This window comes from Callorhinus ursinus, unplaced genomic scaffold (assembly GCF_003265705.2).
Source record: "Callorhinus ursinus isolate GAN/ISIS: 27379988/994484 unplaced genomic scaffold, GSC_fseal_2.0 scaffold1, whole genome shotgun sequence".
Lineage (NCBI taxonomy): Eukaryota > Metazoa > Chordata > Mammalia > Carnivora > Otariidae > Callorhinus > Callorhinus ursinus.
In genome coordinates, this window is record NW_027397063.1 from 69144188 (window position 1) to 69165974 (window position 21787).

Here is a 21787-nt window from a genome sequence, read left to right on the forward strand (position 1 = left end):
TTGATGTTGGGCACATTACTTAACACTTCAGTGCTTCAATTTCTTAATATGGAAATAATAATAGCATTTACAGGGTTTTATATTTTCTCTAAGGATGAAATGAGTTAATTCCTATAAAGTAAATAAAATAGTGATGCCATATTGTAAGTACTCAATAAACATTAATTCCACATTCTCCCTCATGGTTCATAATCCTTATTTGGCAATGATTATTTACCAATGGTGACTTATTTTCTATTTTCGTGAGGAACTTAAATTTAAATCAGGTATTATTAATGGATTTTTAATAGGCATATCTTATTTTCTTAAATAAAGCAGGGGATAACTCTGATCTTTGAGGATATTCTATATGCCAACAACTCTGCTAAGTGCTTTCTATAAGTATTTTACCCAATACTCAAAATAACAGTGTGAGTTAAAGATTATTTCCATACTACAGATAAAGCAAAACAAAAACAAAGATTGAGAGAGCGCTGGCAACTGAGATAGTTCTTGAAGGCAAAGATAATATTTAATTTATATCTGTTTCCCAGAAGGCTTAACACATATTCATTAACACAATTACTATCTATGTTCAATTTTCTTTATTGCTATGTATTTAGTTGCTATGATATTTGAGGTATTTATTCTTGTTATATTAGTTTGCTTTTTATTTTTAATATACTTTAGTACAGTAACCTTATTTTTTGCTTTTAACATGATCTTTTAAAAAGTTTACCTAAGATTCCAATATAAAACTTTCTCCCACATCAATAACAAGAGCATGATACACTTTTAGTATATCTTAATACAACCAGAGACTTTTAAAAAATATTCTCCATGCATTTGTCCTATCAATTTGTGTTTAGCTTTTAGCTTTGTTGTATTTTGTTGGGACTAATGCTATTTCTATGGGAACTTACTAGGGTTGAAAGAAATTCTAGAAAACATTTGCTCTACACTTTTGATTTACCAAGGTGGGAAATGGGGCTCAAGCAGATGGGGAACATTTCACTAATTCTTAGCCAGTCAAAGGCACAGAAAGAACCAGAACGAGAATTCTTTTTTCCCCCACTGTTGACGTATACCCATATACAAATCAATGCCATGGTTTTCATATCCTATCCCATTCCATCTATGGTGTGGCTTTGGACCAGTGCCTTCAGTTCACCTGTTATTACACATTCCCAAACAGGGAGCAAGGGGAAGACATGAAAACACTAAATATTTGAAGAAGTGAAAGCTCTGTGTAGTGTTTCCACCTCTATGTCTTTGCTCCTCCTCCCTCCCCCCCCCAAATACAATCTCCTTTCTCTACATGTCCTTAAAGTGATGCTACTCAAACTGGGGTCCATGGATGGGGATCTAAGAAATGTCTATCACCCTGCAATGAGACAGAGTACAAAAACAGAGAGGGAGTATTTAGGAAAGAAGGTAACACTTCAATAGGGTAATTTATTCCTGTTAAATCTCATAATGGTGAAACTTGGCCTTCCATTTTGTATTCTCTTTATTTCATTTTCTTAGTAATTAATTTTAATTGTGCTCTATACACAAATTTTGGCCTCCCAACAGATTGAGGAGGAAATAGTTTTTATCACAGAAAATTTGGGAGGCGCTGATTTAAAAGGCCCAGGTTCAGGTGCCACCAGTTTCTTTATAAAGCCTTCCTGATGCTCCTGATGAACAGAGCTTTTAAATTTTATAATATCTCACATAAGCCTCTCTTATGCCTCTTACAGCTTTCTACCAAGATTAGTAATTATTTATGTGTTTTTTCTTATTTCTTCTGAGTAATTACAACCTCCCTGAGGACAGGTTATGTATCCGTAACACCTCACAGTTAACATATAGTTCATAAATTCACATTACCCTCATGGACTGGATGGAATAACCATTCATAATTATTCACAGATTTGGAGGAGAGAATGTTGAAAAAAATACAACAGGAACATCTTTTCCCAAACTCGCACCGGGGAATAACAGAGAGTGCAGAATTTAGACCCTATTCACTTCCACATTTTGTATATAAATATTTAGACCAGTGAGGAACCTGAACACATACAGAAACCCTATTTCTGCCTAAGGAGAAGCTTTTAGGTTGTCAGAAGTTTGTTTTAAAATCACATTTGTATCTCAAGAAACTGCACAGTACCCTTGCACTTTCAGTATGAGCTAAACAGATAGCACAATGACGGCGGTCTCACAAACCAATTTCCAGAACACTCCGTAGTGTGCAGATGCACACCAACTCCAATGCACCCAGCTTCAAATCCTTTACCAGTGGAGCTGATAATACTCTTAATTAATAATTAAGAAAAACAGAAGGCATTTACTTCAGAAACCAGCTCTAGCCCCCACTCACCAAAGTATTCATCAGCAGGTGGATTTTCCATATCATACAGCATCTTCTTGGTCAGGTGTTCGAGCTCATCTTCAGGGCGGAATGAGCTGGGGACAGCTGGAGGCCCCATGGAACCTGTTTGTCCACCCTGAAAGGCAGAAGACACATAGTTCTTTAAGTACAGTCTAGACAATCAAGACAATCACATGGTATTTGCATTGTAGGCAAAAAAGTACTGGACATGGCTATTAAGAGATCTGGGGTTTACAATCAGTTTTATCAGTTCTTCAGGGTCTGACCTGAGACACACCATCTTACAGGATCCACTTGTCTTATCGAGATGAGTCATCTATTGGGCTTTAGAAATCCATGTTTACAACAGTAGGGATTCATTCCATTCAACAATTACTAAGCAGTCACTATGTACCAGTTGTATATTTATAAAAACAAGATATGTAGATTCCCCCCCCCTCCGACTTAAGGAGTTTATGGTCAAGTGAGAGATTCAGGTCCTTCAATAATTAAAGATAAAGCAACTACAGAAAGTACACAACCAGGGTACATAAAGGGACCTCTCCTGTAGCCTAAAAGGAAGAATTCCAGGGGAGAGGCAGGTACAGACTAGGACTTACTCAGCTGAAGGGCAGGAAACTTACAGGTGGAAGTTTTTTACATTCAGGTGAGAAAAAGGCCACGTGGCATAGGGGCTCCTGACAGTTGAATATTTCTGCACTATGTATAAAACTTGAGGTAGGAGATGAGATGGGTCTTATGGGGCACAGGGGTGCAGAAAGTGAATGACCCTGTGTTCCAGTTAAGGAGGTTGAGTAGCTTCTCCCCGTAGGACTACAAACAGCCACATACCAAATGGGGAAGGTACATCAATAGTATTGATACTGGATTGGTGTTTAAATAGGTGGGTGAGCCAGAATTATAGCAATGTCAGGGAAGCAAGTGTCAGGGGAAAGATTACTTGAGATGTTCAACCAAGAATCTGAAGTATGTAGAGGAAGAAGGAAGGCCAGATGCCAGATGTAAAATAGCTTTGCACTATGTAAATGAAAGGGAACTTATTATTGTATTTCCCTTTGCCTATATTATAGCTTTGCCCATTTCCAATATCACACCCCAGTATCTTTATTCAAAGTGCTTGTAACAGAGGAAAACTTACAAAAAGCTAAGAATGACACCCACAAGAGCTGATGGGGGGAGCTGAGACTGTGAGAATGTTCCTCCCGTGATGCTTATGTATTCTCAAGGTGTTGATCAAGAGGCTCTCCTTTCATGAACAGTTTACAAGAATCAGTTCAACAAAACCTGAAGCTGCATATTCATTCACCTGTTATCCTCACTATAGCAAATGTGTTCTTGGATGTGAAAATCCTGTAAAGTATAAATCCCTGTACAAATGTTTTATCCTTACTACCAACATTTATTTCAACCACTCCAAGATGCATATTAATTATTTGTGTGATGTCTGAGGCATAAAACGCCTTCTACACATATGTGACGTTGTTAATTGGCACCTACTTTGGACTTTCTCTGTAGTTATTTTCCAATTTTTTAGGATTTTAAAAAATGGATAGAAAGTTGGAACACAGACATACAGAAGGCCAAAAAAGGTCAAGAACTTTTTATGTTGGTTATTAGTCTTACCCTGGGATTTTATTTCATTGTTGGGCAGTTTGGATTGGAGAATGGACAGCAGTGAGCAAACTATGACATGTGGCTAGCGTGGCAAAGACAAAAAATAGAGCTGCATGCCGAAATCTCTTATTCATTTGTGAGATAAGGAAATCTGACACCCAAAAAGATCAGTGCAGAGCTAGTTATGATAAACCCAGCACAGGGGCCCATCCTAGACTCATTTATTCAACAAACATTAAATGTTCAATGGAAGGCCTCCCCTAAGGTGCAAATAACATTTGAACATTGGATGAGTGATTTGCTAGTAATATTAAATATTCAATGGCACAGATGTTATCCACTTCTAGGAAAATTTTGCAGAAATAATCATAAAATTATACGACCAAGGCCAGTCACAGGAACTATATGTGGAAAAAGAAGGAACCAAAAGTAACAGTGTAACTATCTGTCCATGGGTAAGAGGTCACTTAAATGGACAATGACAGATGCATACAATGGAATGTGAACAGGTTTTAAAAGAACATTATAAATCTATCTGTATAAGTATGAAAAAAGATGGTGTAGCCATGCTTGTCAAAGGAACAGATCCAGTGATAGGATGGGAAATCTAAATGATGGCCCCAGTTTTGAAAAGTAAGTACAGTTTATTTATCTACTGTTCTCTATATAGGTAGGGAAAAGAGTCTGAAAGGACATAGACTCCTGTGTTAAAGGGGATCATCTCTGGGTTTGGAATCCTGGCGGCCTTTTAATTTCTAAGTTTGTGTTTCTTTTACAGTATGTAATTCGACTTCTGCAATCCATGAAATACAACTTTTCAAATGCAATGAATTCAAGTGATAAAGATAGGCTGGAGACTAGCAAAGCCCTGGAATGGGCTAACCCAGGTCAAGGGCGAGCTCTCAGAGGAGCCAAAGGCTGAAGGTGGGACACAGTTGGGTGTGAGTGGGGAAAAATGCAAGTGGTTCTGTGTTTAAAACTGAAGAGGTGAGAGAAAGGAAGGGCCAGCTCACAACTGCCACGCCATCCTGGGCACTTCAGTCTCTTCTAGGGGCCACGGGCTCTAGGCCCTGTGTGAGACCACAGGCCACTCTGGAAATCGGATGCACTCAACTCCCTTTTGGCAGAGACTGGCATTCATAAAAAGACACACCAACTTCACTTACAATTTCAGGAAGCTCACAGGCTACAGGGAACATATCTAAAGACCCTCAGGTAGGAACGTCCAGGCAACAGAAACCTCAGTGGGGATTTTCAGCAGGGAGGGGAGCTCATCAGATTAGAAAGGTCTCTCTGGAGTGGAGGGAGGGTGGGAGAGCTATGAGCCTGGGATGAGGTGGCGAGGGGCGAAGCTTACCCTAAAACATTTGTGGCCAGAGAGTGAAGGGACATAGTGTGTGGCAGTGGCACGAGAGTTGGAGACAGAGTTTAACTCTGGCAATGGCTTGATGGACCTCGGACCTTAGAGGACCTTGGGAACTCTTTGTCACTTCAGATTTCCTTCTGTAAAATGGGCTTGTCAACACCACCTCACAGTCTCTGTGAGGATTAAAATTAAATTGCGGGGCACCTGGGTGGCTCAGTATGTTACACGTTTGACTCTCAATTTCAGCTCAGATCATGATCTCAGGGTTTTGAGATCAAGCCCTGAGTTGGGCTCCATGCTCAGCAGGAAGTCTGCTTGAGGTTCTCTCTCTCCCACTCCCTCTGCCTCTCCCCGTGTGATGCTCTCGTTCTCTCTCTAAAATAAATAAATAAATAAATAAATATTAAAAAAAAAAAATCAGAGAGCTTGCATCTCATGCTGTAGAGAGCTTAACTGCTTTCTCAAACCATGGTAACAAAGGGACTCTCTTTGGATGCCCAACCCACCTCTGAGGGAGGGGATAATCCCAGTTCACGTGACAGAACTGAAGACAAGGATGGAAAAATGACCTCCATCTTGTTTTCTAGGCTTGCAATAAGAAGAGAACTTAAGCCCCAAATAGGCTGTCATCTAACTCCAAATGCCATGCATTTTTCCGACCAAACACTGCTTCCCATGGAGAAAGTGGAGACATGTATGAAATATTACCTGTAGTAGTAATGACATTGGCTGTTTTAATTTAAATCAACAACTATTAAGGAAACTCTGATCATTCCTGGTCCTAGTATTAGGGCAGACCCTCAGGGAGTGGTCACGGCTTATCATGGTCTGGGCCTCCTGCATCTGCTTCCCTTTTAACATCAAGAAAGGCAGCAAGAAGGCCAGCCAGGGGCGTCCTCGGCCAGCAATTTAGATTCTACCCTTAGCACTTGCATTACAAGTAGAGGTCCTTCTGTCAAAGTATTTACCCTGTCAGGACTTCACAGATTTTAAGACAAATATATCATTCCTCTTATTCTCCAAATACTTCCTATTTGCTTGCGATACGGTTTCTGAAATAACATATTTGGAAAGGTGTTTTCCTTTTCTTTTACATTCTAATCCCATATAAATGCTAGCCTTGGATTCCTGGCTTTTCTTATGAGGAAGGACCCCCAAGAGAACATCTCTCCCAGAGTCTGTGAACGTTATTTGGCCATAGAACGCCCCCTGGTCTCTGCCCCCAAACAGTGCACAAAACTGAACATCCATGGAAAACATATTGCTAAAAACACAGGGTCCTCAGTGTCTGCATGTCCCTCACATGAAGGAAGATGCAGCCCAGGCCTTTCTTTGAGGTTCAAGTCCTTTAAGTACTTTAGGGCTTTTCTCCCTGGGGTGAAGAGACCCCTCTTCATTTCTCTTTCTCAGGAGTGTTAGGGACTCTACACGTCCTAAGAAAAGGCAGGCAACTGTCCAATGTATCTTTTAAACAAGCAGCTTCCAGTATTGTGTCTGGGTAATAGAACATGATTGAAAATTTGTGGGGTGGGGCCGGGAAGGGATTTGTTACTTTTTTTTGTTTTCTATCTCTTCAAACACAGAGATGTGCACAGGATCAGCAGTATAGCTACTGTGGCATCCTAATAATTCCTTGCATTTCTGTGATGCTTTGCAGGGTGCCTGTTTTCACACCCCCATAATCCAAATGTTTATGCAACAGCCCCGTGTAATAAGTAATCCTCCTTTAGGATGAGCAAGGTGAGGCCCAGAGAGGGAAAGTGAGCAGCCTTCAGGGCGTCTAGGACCAGCCCTGAAAATCAGTGGTGGAGTCGTGACTGCCACCACTGTGCTGAGTTGGGCATGTCCCAGTGACACAGTGTTGGCTGGCTCTCAGTGCCCGGGGCATCTACACGCCCTTCTACTCCATTCTTCTGTAGTGACTTGGATTTTTTTCGGAGTGGAGGTCTACTGCTAAACAGTGAAACGAAAGTCCTGCAAAGCAAATATAAACAAAGCCTCAAGCCTTTTCTAAGAAAAACACATTCTTCTAAGTATCAATATTAATCACTAATAGGTATGTTCTTTGAAATGCCTGAAACTCCTAGAAGGGGCAAAACGCACTGTATGGCCTATAGATGAGTTACTGAGAAATGGATTTCAGAAGACTGCTTCAAAATTCTCTTAAACATGCCTTTCCTAAGAAATTGCCAAGTGCCGGGCACTATCATTTTAAACTCAAATTATTCCTGATTCCCCCACCCTGACAACTCACAGTTTAGGAAGAAAGAGACGTGAAAATAGAAAAGCACAATAAAGTGTAAATACTAAAATACAGGGATGAATTCAGTGATCTGAGATGGGAGAAGGCTATCGCTAAAGGTATTACCTCTTAGTTTGATCTTGAAGGATAAGTTGGATTTCAACAAATGAAAGAAAGAAAGAGAGAAGACAAGACATTCTAAGAATAGCATGTATAAAAGAACATGCATATTAGAAAAGAAAAGAAGTTAAGAAAGAGGGGAGGAACAGAGCTAGATGAGGCTAAAGAAATGACCTGTGGTCAATGTCAAGACTGTTGTCGGTAACACAGAATCATCAGGAGATTTAAAAGCCGGGTGTTCACTCTGTCAAAGTCACGTTATTGAAATATACATATTGGCAACATCTTCGAACACCAAGTCTAATGACACCTTAAAAAATGCAACCAGACAGCACGGTACTTGGGAGCAATTTAATGGCTAATATGCTTAAGGACTCCGATAGTTACTAAGTGAGGCAGAGACTGCTAACTGCTCTCCAAAATCGATTTCCTCCTCTTTCTGGGCACACAGCTGGACTCCACTCTCTCTTGCAGTTAGATGTGGCCATGGGAGGCACAAGAAAGGAGGAGCCATACTCTGTGGACAGCTATCCACTGCCCAGGCTGGTCTTTCTCAAATTGCTCTTCAAGGGAGACGGGGAAGAAATATACTCAAAGGTTAATGGTCGAAAATGATGGGAGAGTGGTTTATATTCCTTCCCTTTATATTTTCCTTTATGTCCCCTTTTTTATAGTAAAAATTTTTTTCCCCCAAAAAACACTTTTTTTTTTTTTCTTGACACAAAAGTGTCAGAAAATGGAAAATGTCCAAGCATCTGCAACTGGTTCCTCTCTGTCACGGTTCTTTTCTTGCTAGCAGCCCAGCTTATAATATTCCGGGGAAGGCTTATTATGAATACTGTAGCCAAATTTGGATCTAGGTCCCGAGTAAAAGTTATGGGTGGGACTGTACAAAAATCAGGACTGTTTCTGCAAACAAAGTAAGTATGGACAGAGTCCTCTGTGAGCAAGGGAACTGCCAGGTTAAGAAGAACACAAATAAGGATATTGTCATATTTATATATCACTTGACGGTATTTGAAGGGTTTTATATATTCTTACATAGGAACCCATAAGCATAGAGGGACCTATTTATTTCTCTAATCCGTGTTCTGCCTTTAAGTGGTCCAGTAATTTTGATCAAATCATTTCTATTCCCCAAGCCTTAGTAGCATTCTGTGCAAAATGATGTGTTCAAAGAGTCCTTTGATTCTACCCTAGCTTATTTTTGTGCCCGTAATATGCAGGGCACATATCATTACAGATATTTATAGGGAAATCACAGATAATTCCTATTTTTGGGTACTTTGTAGTCTATAAAAACAGACACACACTGAGTAAGTGGAAACATCATCATTAAAGAGATTTCCATTTACAGGAGGATTTAAGCTACTTGTCAGCATCCCCTGAAACAACCTAGAACTTCATTCAGCATTCTGAATCTGAGTAAGCGGCTGGCAGGTCACAGGGTTTCTTCAGCCTACTGAACTTTCACTACATGTGGTGCATGAAAATCAAGAACAAAGGTTCAACACCCTATCCAACCACCACCCCTCCTTGGGTGGAGCAAGAATTTCCCCAGCCCTCCTAAATAAAAAAGGAAGCACAGCAAACAGCCTGCACCAGGGGTGCAAACAGCGAAGACCCCAAGGAGAACACCTACCACCTTGAATCTCTATCACCACCAATTTAACTATTTAAATATATGTGTTAAGGATCCATTTTACAAAATGGCAACCCACCCTCTGTCATCAGGTCAGCAGCCTCTTGAGTAACTCTGATTCTGACCTCACAGTGGGTCATTTTTCTCCTGCGAGTCCTTACCCGCCACCCTTTGCCTAGTTACAAAGTGCTAGATAAGTTGAACTTAGTACAAATCTGAACCTTACCAGAAAAGCACCGCCCCAGCAGATAAACACCGGGAAAAGACAGCCAAGATGTTCAGAGAGATTACATGATAATGAATACTCTATCACTCGGGGACCAGAGCTGCTCACTTTTCTTGTCCATTTGTAATGATGTACAAGAGGTTCCTTCTCTCAGAGGGAAAATAACTTCAATTATGTGTTCTTGAAAAAAAGAAACATTGAAATTATCTTCTTTCAAAAGGTAGAATTAGCCCCATTTTGGAGCTGAAAGCCTGCCAGAAAAAAATATATTTCTGATATTTTCCTTCCTTTTTTTCCCCTTCTATTTAACTATGTCAAGTTTGCAGTTTGCAATTTCCTGAGGCTGCTTCTCCTTTCTGACTCTCACTGAATTATCATACTCTACTCTCAAAGTCTCACTTTTAATGGAAGGAGCACCCTTTCCAGGCCAAGGGCAGAAGATCTGCTGCATACCCACTCTGCTTCGGGTTAAAAGCAGTGGGCCGCAGGGAAGGAAGGGGCTGGATGAACTGCCACTTAACAACTAGAAACCCACAAATGGATACTCCTCACAGCTGCAGAGGAGCAGAAAAGTGTGCTCTTAGTTCTCCTATTCTTAAGTTCCATTTTCTTGGAGAATGAATGGTAAGGCCACAAAGAAGACCCAGAAATGTTGACTTGAAAAAGTTGATTCTAGCTTTGAAGCCCATTCCAGTTAGTTTTCAACATTCAAAAGCCTGATTTTCTTACAACCCCTTTCTCATATTCTCTTTCCTGGGCCTTGCATCGATGCCTCTAAATCACCTTTCTTCAGCCAAATTAGCAGTCACAGCCAAGGCTGGGTGATTCTGAATTACAGTATAGTAGACGTCACTGCAGCGGGAATCGGGGGGATTTACTTGGTGTCCGCTAAGGGGTCGTGGGCTGTTTGCGCACAGGGAGCGATGGTGATGTAGGCTGAGCAGAGAGCAAGGTGGCTCCTCTCCACGCTCACCACTCTCAGTCAGGTAGCCCCAGAGTGCCTGGGCGTGGAGCATGCTGGTTCCCAGGCCTGACGTCTGGGGCACCGTTTCAGTTCCCTGGTGTTTGTTTCTCTATTATGGATTTTCTCATCCAGCAACTGGAAGTTAATAATATCTAATTCATATGAGGAACCTTTGTAAAATATTAAACATCACATAAGTGGCAGTTCTAATTACCAGGAGGGACAGCTTACAAACCACTAACAAAGATGATTTTCTTCTTGGAAGTGGGATGTCTGCCGAGTAAGACTCTCTTGAGCTCTATATTTGCTGATAGAGCACTTCAGCGGAGTATATCTGAATTTCACCCTAACTGTTTCAGCAAGAGATGGAATCATTCTGAGTTCTTTTAACTAAACACCTTGAAATATACAACATTTGGTGGACAACACACCTTGCTGGCTCTCCAAATGGTCAACCGCCCCACATTCTAGCTTTGGCACCAAAAGATACATTGTACAGCAGGGCTCTCATGTCTGGCTCTTTGGAACAAGGTAGCCTCCCTCATGCTTTCCTGCGGTGATGAATTTCAGGCAGAAAAGGCACCACTACAGATGCTGTCCCACCTGGTAGGTAAGAAGTAGGAACGGTAAGAGGCAGGAAACCCAGAGTCTCAGCGTCAGGGAGAAGTGAGTCCAAAGATCTCTTGCCAACCAACACCACAGCTCCCACATCAGTGCTCCCAGGCAGCCCTCCTTAAGGGAGAAAGGGAGTTGCCTCTGTGGGGTGGTAAGATGTCTCTCATTTCACTCACCTCTTACATACACTGTTTCTACCCAAGGATAAAAGAACCTATTTCTACAATACTATAGCTAAAACCCACATGTTTTTCCCCCCATTAATCAGGCCTTCTGTATGTTATGTCTAAGGGATTAGCTGTAACAAAGGCAAGACAATTACAAGACATTATTTCCATTGGAAGGTTTCACCTCAATGAGACACAAGCTATAAAAGTTTTTTGGGAAGGAACTGTCTTTCAAGGTTGTTTTCAAACGAAACCAGGTCTTGGGTCTTCGCTGTGCCCCACTAGTTAGTGCCTGGCCATGACTTCTGAGAAAACCTTTCATCTTCATATGGTTTCCTGAACAATGGAAAGAACTAGTTTCTCCAACAGTGGGAAGAAACATCCTACCCCAACACACTCTCCCACTGAAAAGTCCTCCTCAACCAGAAGCTACATTCTCATAAAGCTGTTATCAGACACCACAGTGTGCCTCCCATTAGGACTCCTTCCTTGACCGTGGTTCTGATCCACTGTGTTCAAAATGGGGTTTTAGCAATTCCTTATCATTAACTGGACTGTCTCATAATTCTTGCCATTATCACGGTATCACAGTTCTTGCCATTCTCAATATATTAAAACAGTACACCTAATAATTACAGATGTATAAAAACATATACGTGAGAGTGCCCACATGTGTCTATGTGGTAGGTATAAAAAAAAGCAGACACCAGAGGGAAAATATACCAAAATAGCTCATGCTCGGATGGTGAGATTATGAGTAATTTAAACTTTTTCCTAATAATTTTTAAATTATCTACATTGAATATAGTAAACATGGATGACCCTTAGAAAATAATAAGTAGACTTTACAAAACATGGGATTTCTGTCTTTTCTTTAGTATTTCACATACGAAGCCAGAAGGGAATGGAGAATCTAAGGTGGGGACAATTTGTTGAAAAAAATAAAAGCACCTAGATTTTCAGTCCTGATATGCACAGAAACACTTTCCTACTGTACAAGCTGTTTCTATCTAGTGGGCTTGACAGATGCCTGAACGTGACACAAGACACTGAAATAACATGCAAATCAGTTTTTCGGTTTTAATATGCAAATATGACGCTTGGCACATCACTTTCCATGGCTGAGGTAAACTGCTGTTTTTGAGTTTTTCGTGGGAAATGCATGCCAGCCAACAAATGGTTAACTCCCCATATTTCACCTAACACAAGGTGGTTTTCATTTGAGTCAGAAAGGTTCTTGCTCAGCGATCCACAGCACTTCGGATGCAAAGAAAGGGCACGTGTTTTGTTCAGTAACAATGCCGCTGGCAGCAAACAAGCATGCCCTCCCACAGACGCACCAATCACACTGGATTTCTAGGCCTTGGCGGGGAGGCAGGCAAAGTGTCTGGGCCTTGGCGGGGAGGCAGGCAAAGTGTCTCCGTGAGAATCACAGAGAAAAAGTTTTTTGCTTGACCCAGGAAAATCAAATCAGAGTAGTTCAACATTGTGAGAAGATTAGCTTCTGGCTGGAGACAAAGAAGAAGGGGTCAAAAGTCCCTGCTTCTAGGGTATTTGAGCGGTGTGGAAAACTGTAGCCTCTGGTGAAATCTACATTAAATTATCCACAAATACTAGTAATTAGGTATTGAGGCAATCATCAAGATAATTGAGAGACATCCAGTTCAAGGAATTCATAATCCAGTCAGTCAGTCAAGGCTCATGAAGGAGAAATACAAGAATGAAGCAAAGCGTTGCCCATGGATGGTAGTCAGTATGGCTTAGATGCCTGAGAGTATAAGCCCTAGGGGCGACCTACCTGCTTGGGTTCAAAGCCCACATCCTCTACGTACCAACAGTGTGACCTGGGGCAAGATGTTTCAGTTGACTCAATGTGTGTTGCCTAAATCATAAAATGGGGTCAATTGGGTTTGCCTCATGAGTTCACCGAGGAGGTCCATGTAACTCATTTAGCTGCTTCCACTAACTAAGCAATTACTATTATCCTTAAACACAGGCTATGCTATATGAATATCACGTGAACGGATCAATGGATAATATGGATTCAGAGGAAAGAGAGGTGACAGTGGGCTAGAGCAGATCGAAAACATTCCAAGAGGACCAGGGGGCTTGATTTTAGGACTTGAGGGAAAGAGAGAAAACACTTTGTAGTTCTATGGTCCTTTACAGCCAACAAAGAAGCCCGGTATAACACTCACCCACGCTAGATTTCAGTTAATGCTTCCCAAAGCATGAGAGCATGTTTTCTGTACCAAGAAACAAAACAAGTTAGTGGTTTAAGTGACTATGTTAAGTGACTTAGCCAAAATCACACCCATAATAAGTGGCAGAGCCAGGAGTTAAACATGAGTCTTCTGATCCAAGCTCAGTGTTTTTCCACTAATTTACAGCTGCCTCTATATATTCATTTAGAAATATGAAACTTACATGATCTATCATAAAGGTTAATCAAGACAGTCAACCTCACTGATTAAAGCGTGATGCTAATTATATCAGAGGTTGGAGATCAATGTGGCCCCTTCTACTTTCAGAAACATTGATTGTGGTGTAATGGAGAAAGTGTGGGCTTCAGAAGCAGACAAAGCTGGTGCAAATACCAAGTTATATCGCTTCTTTTGTATAATATTTTTTTCAGTGTCTCTTAGCATTAGCTTCTGCATCTGTAAATGGGGTTAGGGGGCAGGCAGGAGAGAGGGAATGCCCCATGTCAGGGCCACTGTGACTAATACCTAAAATGGTACATGGTGTGTGCTCACATTTAACAGCGTCTCATGACTTGTATTAAATGCTCACAAACCATCTGTCACATCTGAGCCACGGATGTCTTTCAAATGTGGCAGGAAGGTGGATCAGGGAATATGAATGAGTCAGTGTCATTCATCAGTACGGGGGCAGAGGGAAAAACGAGCACACTCTGGTGTGAATGTAAAGACCAGCAGCTTTCTTGTTGCTAACTGATCGTCAACCATGATTCACATAATAGTAATTCTCTTGTAGGAATTTCCCTCTCCATAAACTCTGAAAGACTGAAATGCATAAGTGTTTAATTTATAATATTTACCGATTTATAACTGACGAGACTGAAAATAAACAAGAACACTGAGTGTTCAGCAGGGGCCAAGCAACGTTCAAAATATCTTACATCAACTCATTTACTGGTCACAGCCACCCCATCAGATGGTTACTATTCTGATTTTACAAATGAGAAAACTGAGGCACAGGGATCGCCCTGACGGGAACCGGGAATTGGGGATTTGAATCTCGTCATCAACTCCACAAAGTGCACACTTAACCATCGCACAAACTCTCTCAGCTGCCTGACCCATCTGCATCTTATTAGAGGGATTTTATGACTTCTTAGGGGAATTTTTTTTAAAGATGTATTTATTTGTTTTAGAGAGAGAAAGGGAGTGCGGGGGGGAGGGGCAGAGGGAGAGAGAGAGAGAGAATCTCAAGCAGACTCCGTGCTGGGTGTGAACGCAGAGCCTAATGCGGGGCTCGATTTCAAGACCCTCAGATCAGGACCTGAGCCAAAACCAAGAGTCGGACACTTAACCGATTGAGCCACCCAGGCGCCCAGATTTTTTAGGGGAATCTAATCATATATTACAAAATCCTGAACTATCAAAGGAACCTTTCTTAAGCACAAATACTACATTTTATGATGTAATATTTCCTCCTTGTAGAAAGATGGCAAATGAGAAAAAAAAAAAAAATAGCAAGCACCCTGGGTAATCCTGCTGCAGATGGACTGAGTACAGGACTTTGAGAGGCACGGTCAATTTTGAGATCTTCACTCACGATTCAGTGGGAGAAGTAGAACTGCTCTTCAAAAGATGACTTACTTAAAAAAAGACAAAAAAAAAAGACTACTTATTCCATCAGTCTCCGATACAAGCTGGCGTGTTAATGGCAAATCTTAAAATAGTAAAAGGAGATGATAAGTAGCACTGTACTTAAAGGTGGGTAAAGGGAAACACATGGAGAAGACACGAATGCACTTTCATGTGAAAAACTAAAAGAGAATGCCATTTTCTAGTGACCAAAGTAATATTTTTTTCTGCTGGGTTATGACCTAACTGTGAGTAAAATACTATGAAAGTATTGCATTTTACAAGAACTAAAGCCTTTCCAAAATGTGTCAAGTAGTAGTCTATCTGGGAGGAAACTCCAGATCCCCTGCAGACTCTCTGCGAATTTTAGAAACCGAAGACACACTAGAGGTCACCAGGAGGTAAAGGAGTCCCTTTATTTATAAAGTGAAAACTAAGAGTCCGGGAGGAAATGGAGTTGTCCAAGGTCACCTAGAAGAGGAGCGGTAGAATCAGCAAGAAAGCTCAAATCAGGGAAGCAAGTCTAATCCAAAGCTAGTTAGTTCACTTTCTGTCATGAAAGATTCACTGAGAACAGCGATGCATTCTCGATGCCCTATAAAGTATGCTCATTCTTGGTGAAAATTCCGGGAGCCCTAATCTACATTTATGCAGCATTCTGAAATCTCAAGATGGAAGTTGCTATACAGTGAAAATCATTGCTGTTATTCTCAGCGAGCCTACACAGGCTGACAACAGCTGGTACAAACAGATGTGGTCCACAGAGGTTTCTGTCAGGCTCTGCTGGTACCATCCCTGTGCAAGGCTCCTTTTCCTCGACTTAGCAAAGGGTGTTTCTCCTCAGTTCACGCAGACCCCTGAGCTTCTTGTTGCTATAGGGGAGCTCAGAGTCCTACTCAGGCTTTAATCCCTCCTCTCTCCCCTGCCGTAGATACTAGTTCTTAATGCCGTGCCTTTCAGAGACACTTGTCACGTGGTGAGAATTTTCTTCATCTCGGGCCTTACACAATGTCTGAGGATTACAATAATAACATCTGTGGAGTCACTACCCTGTCCATACATTCTCTCCTTGAATGTTAACTCTGAAGTAATCCAATGACATAAGTTCTTTTGCTACCTCCCTTTACTGATGAGGAAACACACAGAGAAGCTAAATAATGTGCTCCAAGTCACAGAGCGAGTATGAGAAAGAGCTAGGATCTGTGCCCAACCACACGGATCCTAGAAAACGTCTCCCAAGTTCCAGTCACTAGAGATTAAGACGCAGAAGAACAGGGTCCAAGGTGTCACTCCAATCAGAATGAAATGGTTTGATATAATTAAGTGCCACAAACATGCAAGGGGTTATTATTATAACATCGCCATGGATATCATCAAAAACTCTATATCCATCTCTATCCTTCTAACTCTCCAGGGTAAGACGTAGGAAGCAAGTTATTACTGACTCCCCTCCTTTTCTCGTCAAAAAATATAATGCAGTGACTGACCCAGGTCATTCAGCTGTGCCTCAACCCTCACGACAAGGCTTAATATTAGTGACTCAGCCTTCAGCGTTTCTTGAATACAAAGTCTTTTGGCAAATTAGATGTTACAGTAACATGGAAATGTTAAGAGTCACATTGTTTCACTTATGAGATGCAACTTAGAAAGCTTCTAATAACACAAAAACTAAACATAACCGAGGAGATGTCTGTAAATAATACATTTATTCCAAGCACATTTGCTCTGTGCCCTGTAAGTGTTAGTGCTACAGAAATAACTGAAATATGGGTCCCGCCCTCTAGGAAATATGAGACACCTGGAAATCTCTAAAAATAAAATATCCAAAGTACAATGGTTTAATCACTGCTGCCAGGACACGGAGGAGATGGCTCAAGCTGGGGAGATGAAAGGACACTCCTAGGAAAGGGTGGCATTTTAATCAGGTCTGAGACAAAGACGGAATCCACACATCCAGGGATGTAACAAATGACATCCCAGGTGAAGACTCTAAGACGTGCACACAAGAGAGTCAAGCTGAAAGGTCACCATCTTTCATTCCAGGTAAAAACACATGTAACTGACCTCCGGCTCTTAATGTCTCTCTGTGTTTCTTTTGGATGATTTCATTGTCTGTGCTGTGCATGAAGATGTCAGGAATGTTTTAGGGAAAGTGAGGGAGCTGTCTGCTGGTATAGTCATCCCATATACAAGGCCACCTGGGGAAACATGTCTGCAGAGGAGCCCGGGACCCTGGCACGGCAGGTCAGCTGTTCTAGACTTGGGTGAACACTACATATTCAAATGCATGCTTTTTTGCCGCGGATCTTAAAAAAAAAAATGGTTGCTTCAGGGTGCCTGGCTAGCTCAGTTGGTGGAGCATGCAACTCTTGATCTCGGTGTTGTCAGTTCAAGCCCCACACTGGGCTTAAAAAAAAAAAAAATAGTTGCTTTACTGAGAGGCTAAAGAAAGTGAGTCACAAAGTGGCTGTGATGATTTCTGATGCTAACAACTCCACGCTTGGAGGAGGGCCAGGGTGGAGAACCATGGCTGCCCCAGGACTGCGCTGCAAGGGCTATCTGCCATGTAAGGGAGCAGGGGCACCATGGGAGCTGGTTTTGTTAGTTTGTTTTTGCACATTCCATAGTGTTATGTGCTGTTTTTACATAAAAGCCTGGCTGCACGTTTCCAGAAGTCCTCTCCATTCGCTCCTTCGGTGTCTACGTTCCAGGGGATATGAGGTACATGTCACACGAAGCCAGGATTATCATAAAAGCGAGACTGAAACAGCTTGCTATGCTTGCCTGCCTCTGTAAGTTAATCCACAATCTTGGTAACTAGGAGTCAAGAATTTCTTTTTCTGATGAAGAACATACGTAGAAGATGAGGGCAGAACAGCCTGGCTGTTATGAGTTCTAGGTCTCTCTTTGCCGAGAGCCGCTGGGTACTCTCTACTCGTTTCCCCTCTCTGAGCCTGGTTTCCTCCAATGGCTCTTCCATCTCCTAATGCGCACATTTCTCATGATAAGCACAGGGAGAAGGGGAAGTAAAATTACCCAAGTAGTTTGTGAACAGCAACATGCATAAAGGGGACTCAAAAACCACCACCCACCACTACCACCACCACCACCACCACCACCACCATCATCATCATCACCATCATCATCATCACCATTGACAGCTAAAATTTATTGAGCCAGGCCCCATTTTAAATGCTTCAGATGCACCTCATCCTCCCAACCTCCTGTCTAGGTAGTTGCTCCTACTGCCCTCACTCACCAGTGAGGAAATGGAAGCTGGAGTTCTAAGTAGGGTGCTCAGAGTAGCACAGCCAGGACTCAAACATAACTCTAGTCCATGGCGCGCCACGTGTGGTTTTTCGTGTTGCACTGTGTTTTCTCTTCTCTACCTTCTAAATTTTTGGTTTGGTGTTATGTTGCTCTCATAACTAGAACATAAAACCGGTCAACCCAAACTGTATTTACTGGGCAGGCACAAGGGGGCCGATACCGCCGTCGTCACACTTTGATTACACAGGTTAAGGCTAAAATGAAAAACGCAGAGGACCCCGTAAGCACAGGACCTCAAACTGACATTAAATGTAGCTGATACTGTCTCCTCTCTACAGAACACATGGACAGAAGTATCCCAAGCGGTAAAAGAAAGGGATCTTGGAGGAAGATAAAAACAGTGACAAGAAGTACCAATAATTAGCAACTAAAAATGTTCAGCCGTTGTACAAAATGGATGTTCTACAAGTTATATGTAATATAATTAAACCTCCTTCTACAAATGAGGAAACAAAGACCCGGGAAAGTTAAGTAGGTTGCCTACAGACTTGCAGGAAGTACAGAAGAGGGCAAGACTCGAATCCAGGTCCATCCAGCTCTAGTATTTGTGTTCTTAACCACCGAGCTACCTCCAGAAGAGGGTGTATGATGTGGAAGGAGAGGAGAGTGCCTTGACTATTCTCTTATTCTACCTGGTTCTGACTACAGGGATCTCGGTGAGTATTTATAGAACCCATCTCTATTTCACACTGCTATTTATCATCCTTTAAAATGTGTTAGTGCTCAGGCTTGAAGGGAACATAGAAATTAGGCCAACCTCTCACTTCCAACTTGTAGATTAAAGGGACTTGGAACAATTTTGGGGGGGTCATTAGAAAAATCAGAAGTATAGTTAGGAAGTAAATGAAAACTTCTCTTTAAGCAAGTGGAGCAGTCCCTTTGAAGCAACATATTTTTCACTTCAAAGGGTACTTCATACTAGCGTTACTATGGCAAACGTAGAAGCCTGTAGGTTTAGGTTTACCAAGCTGTAACTTCCAAAGCGAAAGCCTAAACCCACAGCAAACAGCAAGGTCAGACCAATACTGAGGTGCCATGTGCTATAACAAACATTGGTCTGAGGAACCAGAGAACAGGATCTAAGCCCAAAATCTGTCACAAATGGGTCACACGACCTAGCCTAATGTCACATCATCTCTCTAGGCCTCACTTGCCTCTTCTGGACCAAGGAGGTTCCACCTATGCTTCCCAAGGTAGGTTTGAAGATGACTACCCTTGGAAGCATCATATAAAGGTTTAAGAGTTTGTCCAATGTAAGTACAACACCTTGAGTAGCAGACATGGCCTATGATGGAACAACTTTACCTTATGATCAGTCAGTGCGAGAGACACAGTGATCTCACAGGTCAGAGAAGCAAATTCATCTTAGGAATCCCATTCTGAATTTCCCAAGGTCACTCACTGAGCCAAAAAATGAGCTCAGATCTCCTGATATACTGCCCTGTGCTAACCAGACAAAAAGCACTAATATCTTTTTAAAGTTTCCTTGATGGAAAAGCAAACCTCTTACAGCACAAGAAGCTATACAATGTAGGTAAGTCACTTTCCTTCCATGCATCCCAATCTCCCCAGTGATTGAATGAGTACAGTGAAGGGTACTAAATCCTACACTAGGACCTCAGAGAGACTTTATTAGGAATGAGTGAGATCATGAATTGTGAAAATGCTCTGGAAATAATAAAATGTCCAACTAAGGCCAGGGACAGCCAGCCAACACCTCCTCTTTAAGCCACCGTGAGAAGGACTTTGTCACCTGCAAATACAACTGATTGCATGAGCACAAGCAAATCCACTTCCCCTGCCAAGAAGATTTGTTGCCCTTGGTGAAATAATAGCATTTTGGCCAGAGAGGGAATTTCGTCATTTTCTTTTGACTTTGGTTCTGACTTTTGCAAGATGCATGCCTGGGATTCAGGAACTGAGCTTCCAGAACCCAACGCTGGCCCTGACTGTCGTTCATAGCCTGGAGTAAGTAACTTGGTCACTGAGACTGAGCTGAGCAGGGGCCTGCTGGCTCCAGACCCCAGGCTGAAATCCTCCCAGACCTGAGGCTTTAAGCTGGCCAGGCAGCAGGGGTGGACAGAATGACTACCATGCTCCAGGCACTGTGATATAGAGAGAACCAGACTGACAGAGTTCCTGCAGCATCAAGTGCATCCCATCCTTCTCTCATGGAATCTTTCCACATCTCAGCGAGGCAGGCACTAGTAGGCCCAATTTCCAGATCAGTGAACTGAGGTGAACAGAATAAAAAGAAGAGAGCTGGAATTATAATCCAGGTTGAACTCTGAAACTTACACTTTTTTTCAGTTGAACAAAAGTGCCTGCCCTCCAGGAGCTCACAATCTAGTGGGAAAGTCAGAAAGGCAACTCAATAGACTGTGAGCTCCTTGAGGGCAAGGACCGTTTTTAACTCTCGAATCTTCAGAGCCAAGCATGGGGTCTGCCATGCAGAAGGTGCTCAAATAGTGTTTGCTGAGCAGCTAAACCATAATCAGATGTTTTCCCTCTCAAAATACAAATCTAATTCTATTATTCCTCAGGGCTCACAAACCTCTGCTCACTGCTCTTTACCAATCCCCTGAGAATTATTTTAAAAAGTTATTTGCAGTCCTGCCTTCATAACCTTAATGCCCACAATTCACTGCTCTCCACATCCCCTGTGCACCATCTCCGTCCAGACCCTCCACCTACCTTAGCCTATAGGTGGGATTCAGCAAAATGTTCATTGAGTGAACATACAAATATGAGAGGGGTTAGACCTGCACTATACGCAAGCCATGAATATAATAATGCCTGTGAATGCTAAGGTTAGATTTATCCATTAAGGAGCTTCACAGAAGACAAGACAATTGATTCGGGCCATCTAACTCTAAAATCCCAAAGGCTAGATGACATTGCATCAGAAAAATTCAATTTTTTTTTTTTTACTATTAATTAGACAAATTACATCAGTACAAAACATTTTTCTTTAAATCAGAATTTGTGCTGTGCCAAATTCCATCTTCTAAAGGATATGGGTGCAGGCCAAAAGCCCATCATATACATTATTGTTTTTCTTCTCCTAAGTACTTAGGGAAAATTAAGTCTCATTTGGCATGCAGTGGCTTTCAGCAAGGTCATGGTGCTTCTGCAGTGCTGCCTGGGGCAGTTGAGGTAAGAAATGTGTTTTCAAAATAGAGAAACTTTCGCCATCTTTGAAAATAAGACACTGGTTAGCCAGGGTGTCATGGAAATAGCTGGGGCTTTGGTGGTGAAATCAGAGCCGGTAAGAAAGTTGGAGATCCTCCAAAGGTAGCCCTCCCCTCCTTG

At 41.9% G+C, this 21787-nt stretch overlaps 1 protein-coding gene across 17 annotated transcripts in view; it reads right to left on the reverse strand.

The window, feature by feature from the left end:
- LPP (LIM domain containing preferred translocation partner in lipoma) overlaps positions 1 to 21787 on the reverse strand; it is a 667328-nt gene that overhangs the window by 164039 nt on the left and 481502 nt on the right. For all 17 annotated transcript variants that reach the window (XM_073895713.1, XM_073895738.1, XM_073895726.1 and 14 more), the window contains one exon: positions 2345 to 2471. In XM_073895713.1, coding sequence (XP_073751814.1) covers positions 2345 to 2471 — 127 coding nt within the window. The remainder of the gene's footprint in view (positions 1 to 2344; positions 2472 to 21787) is intronic.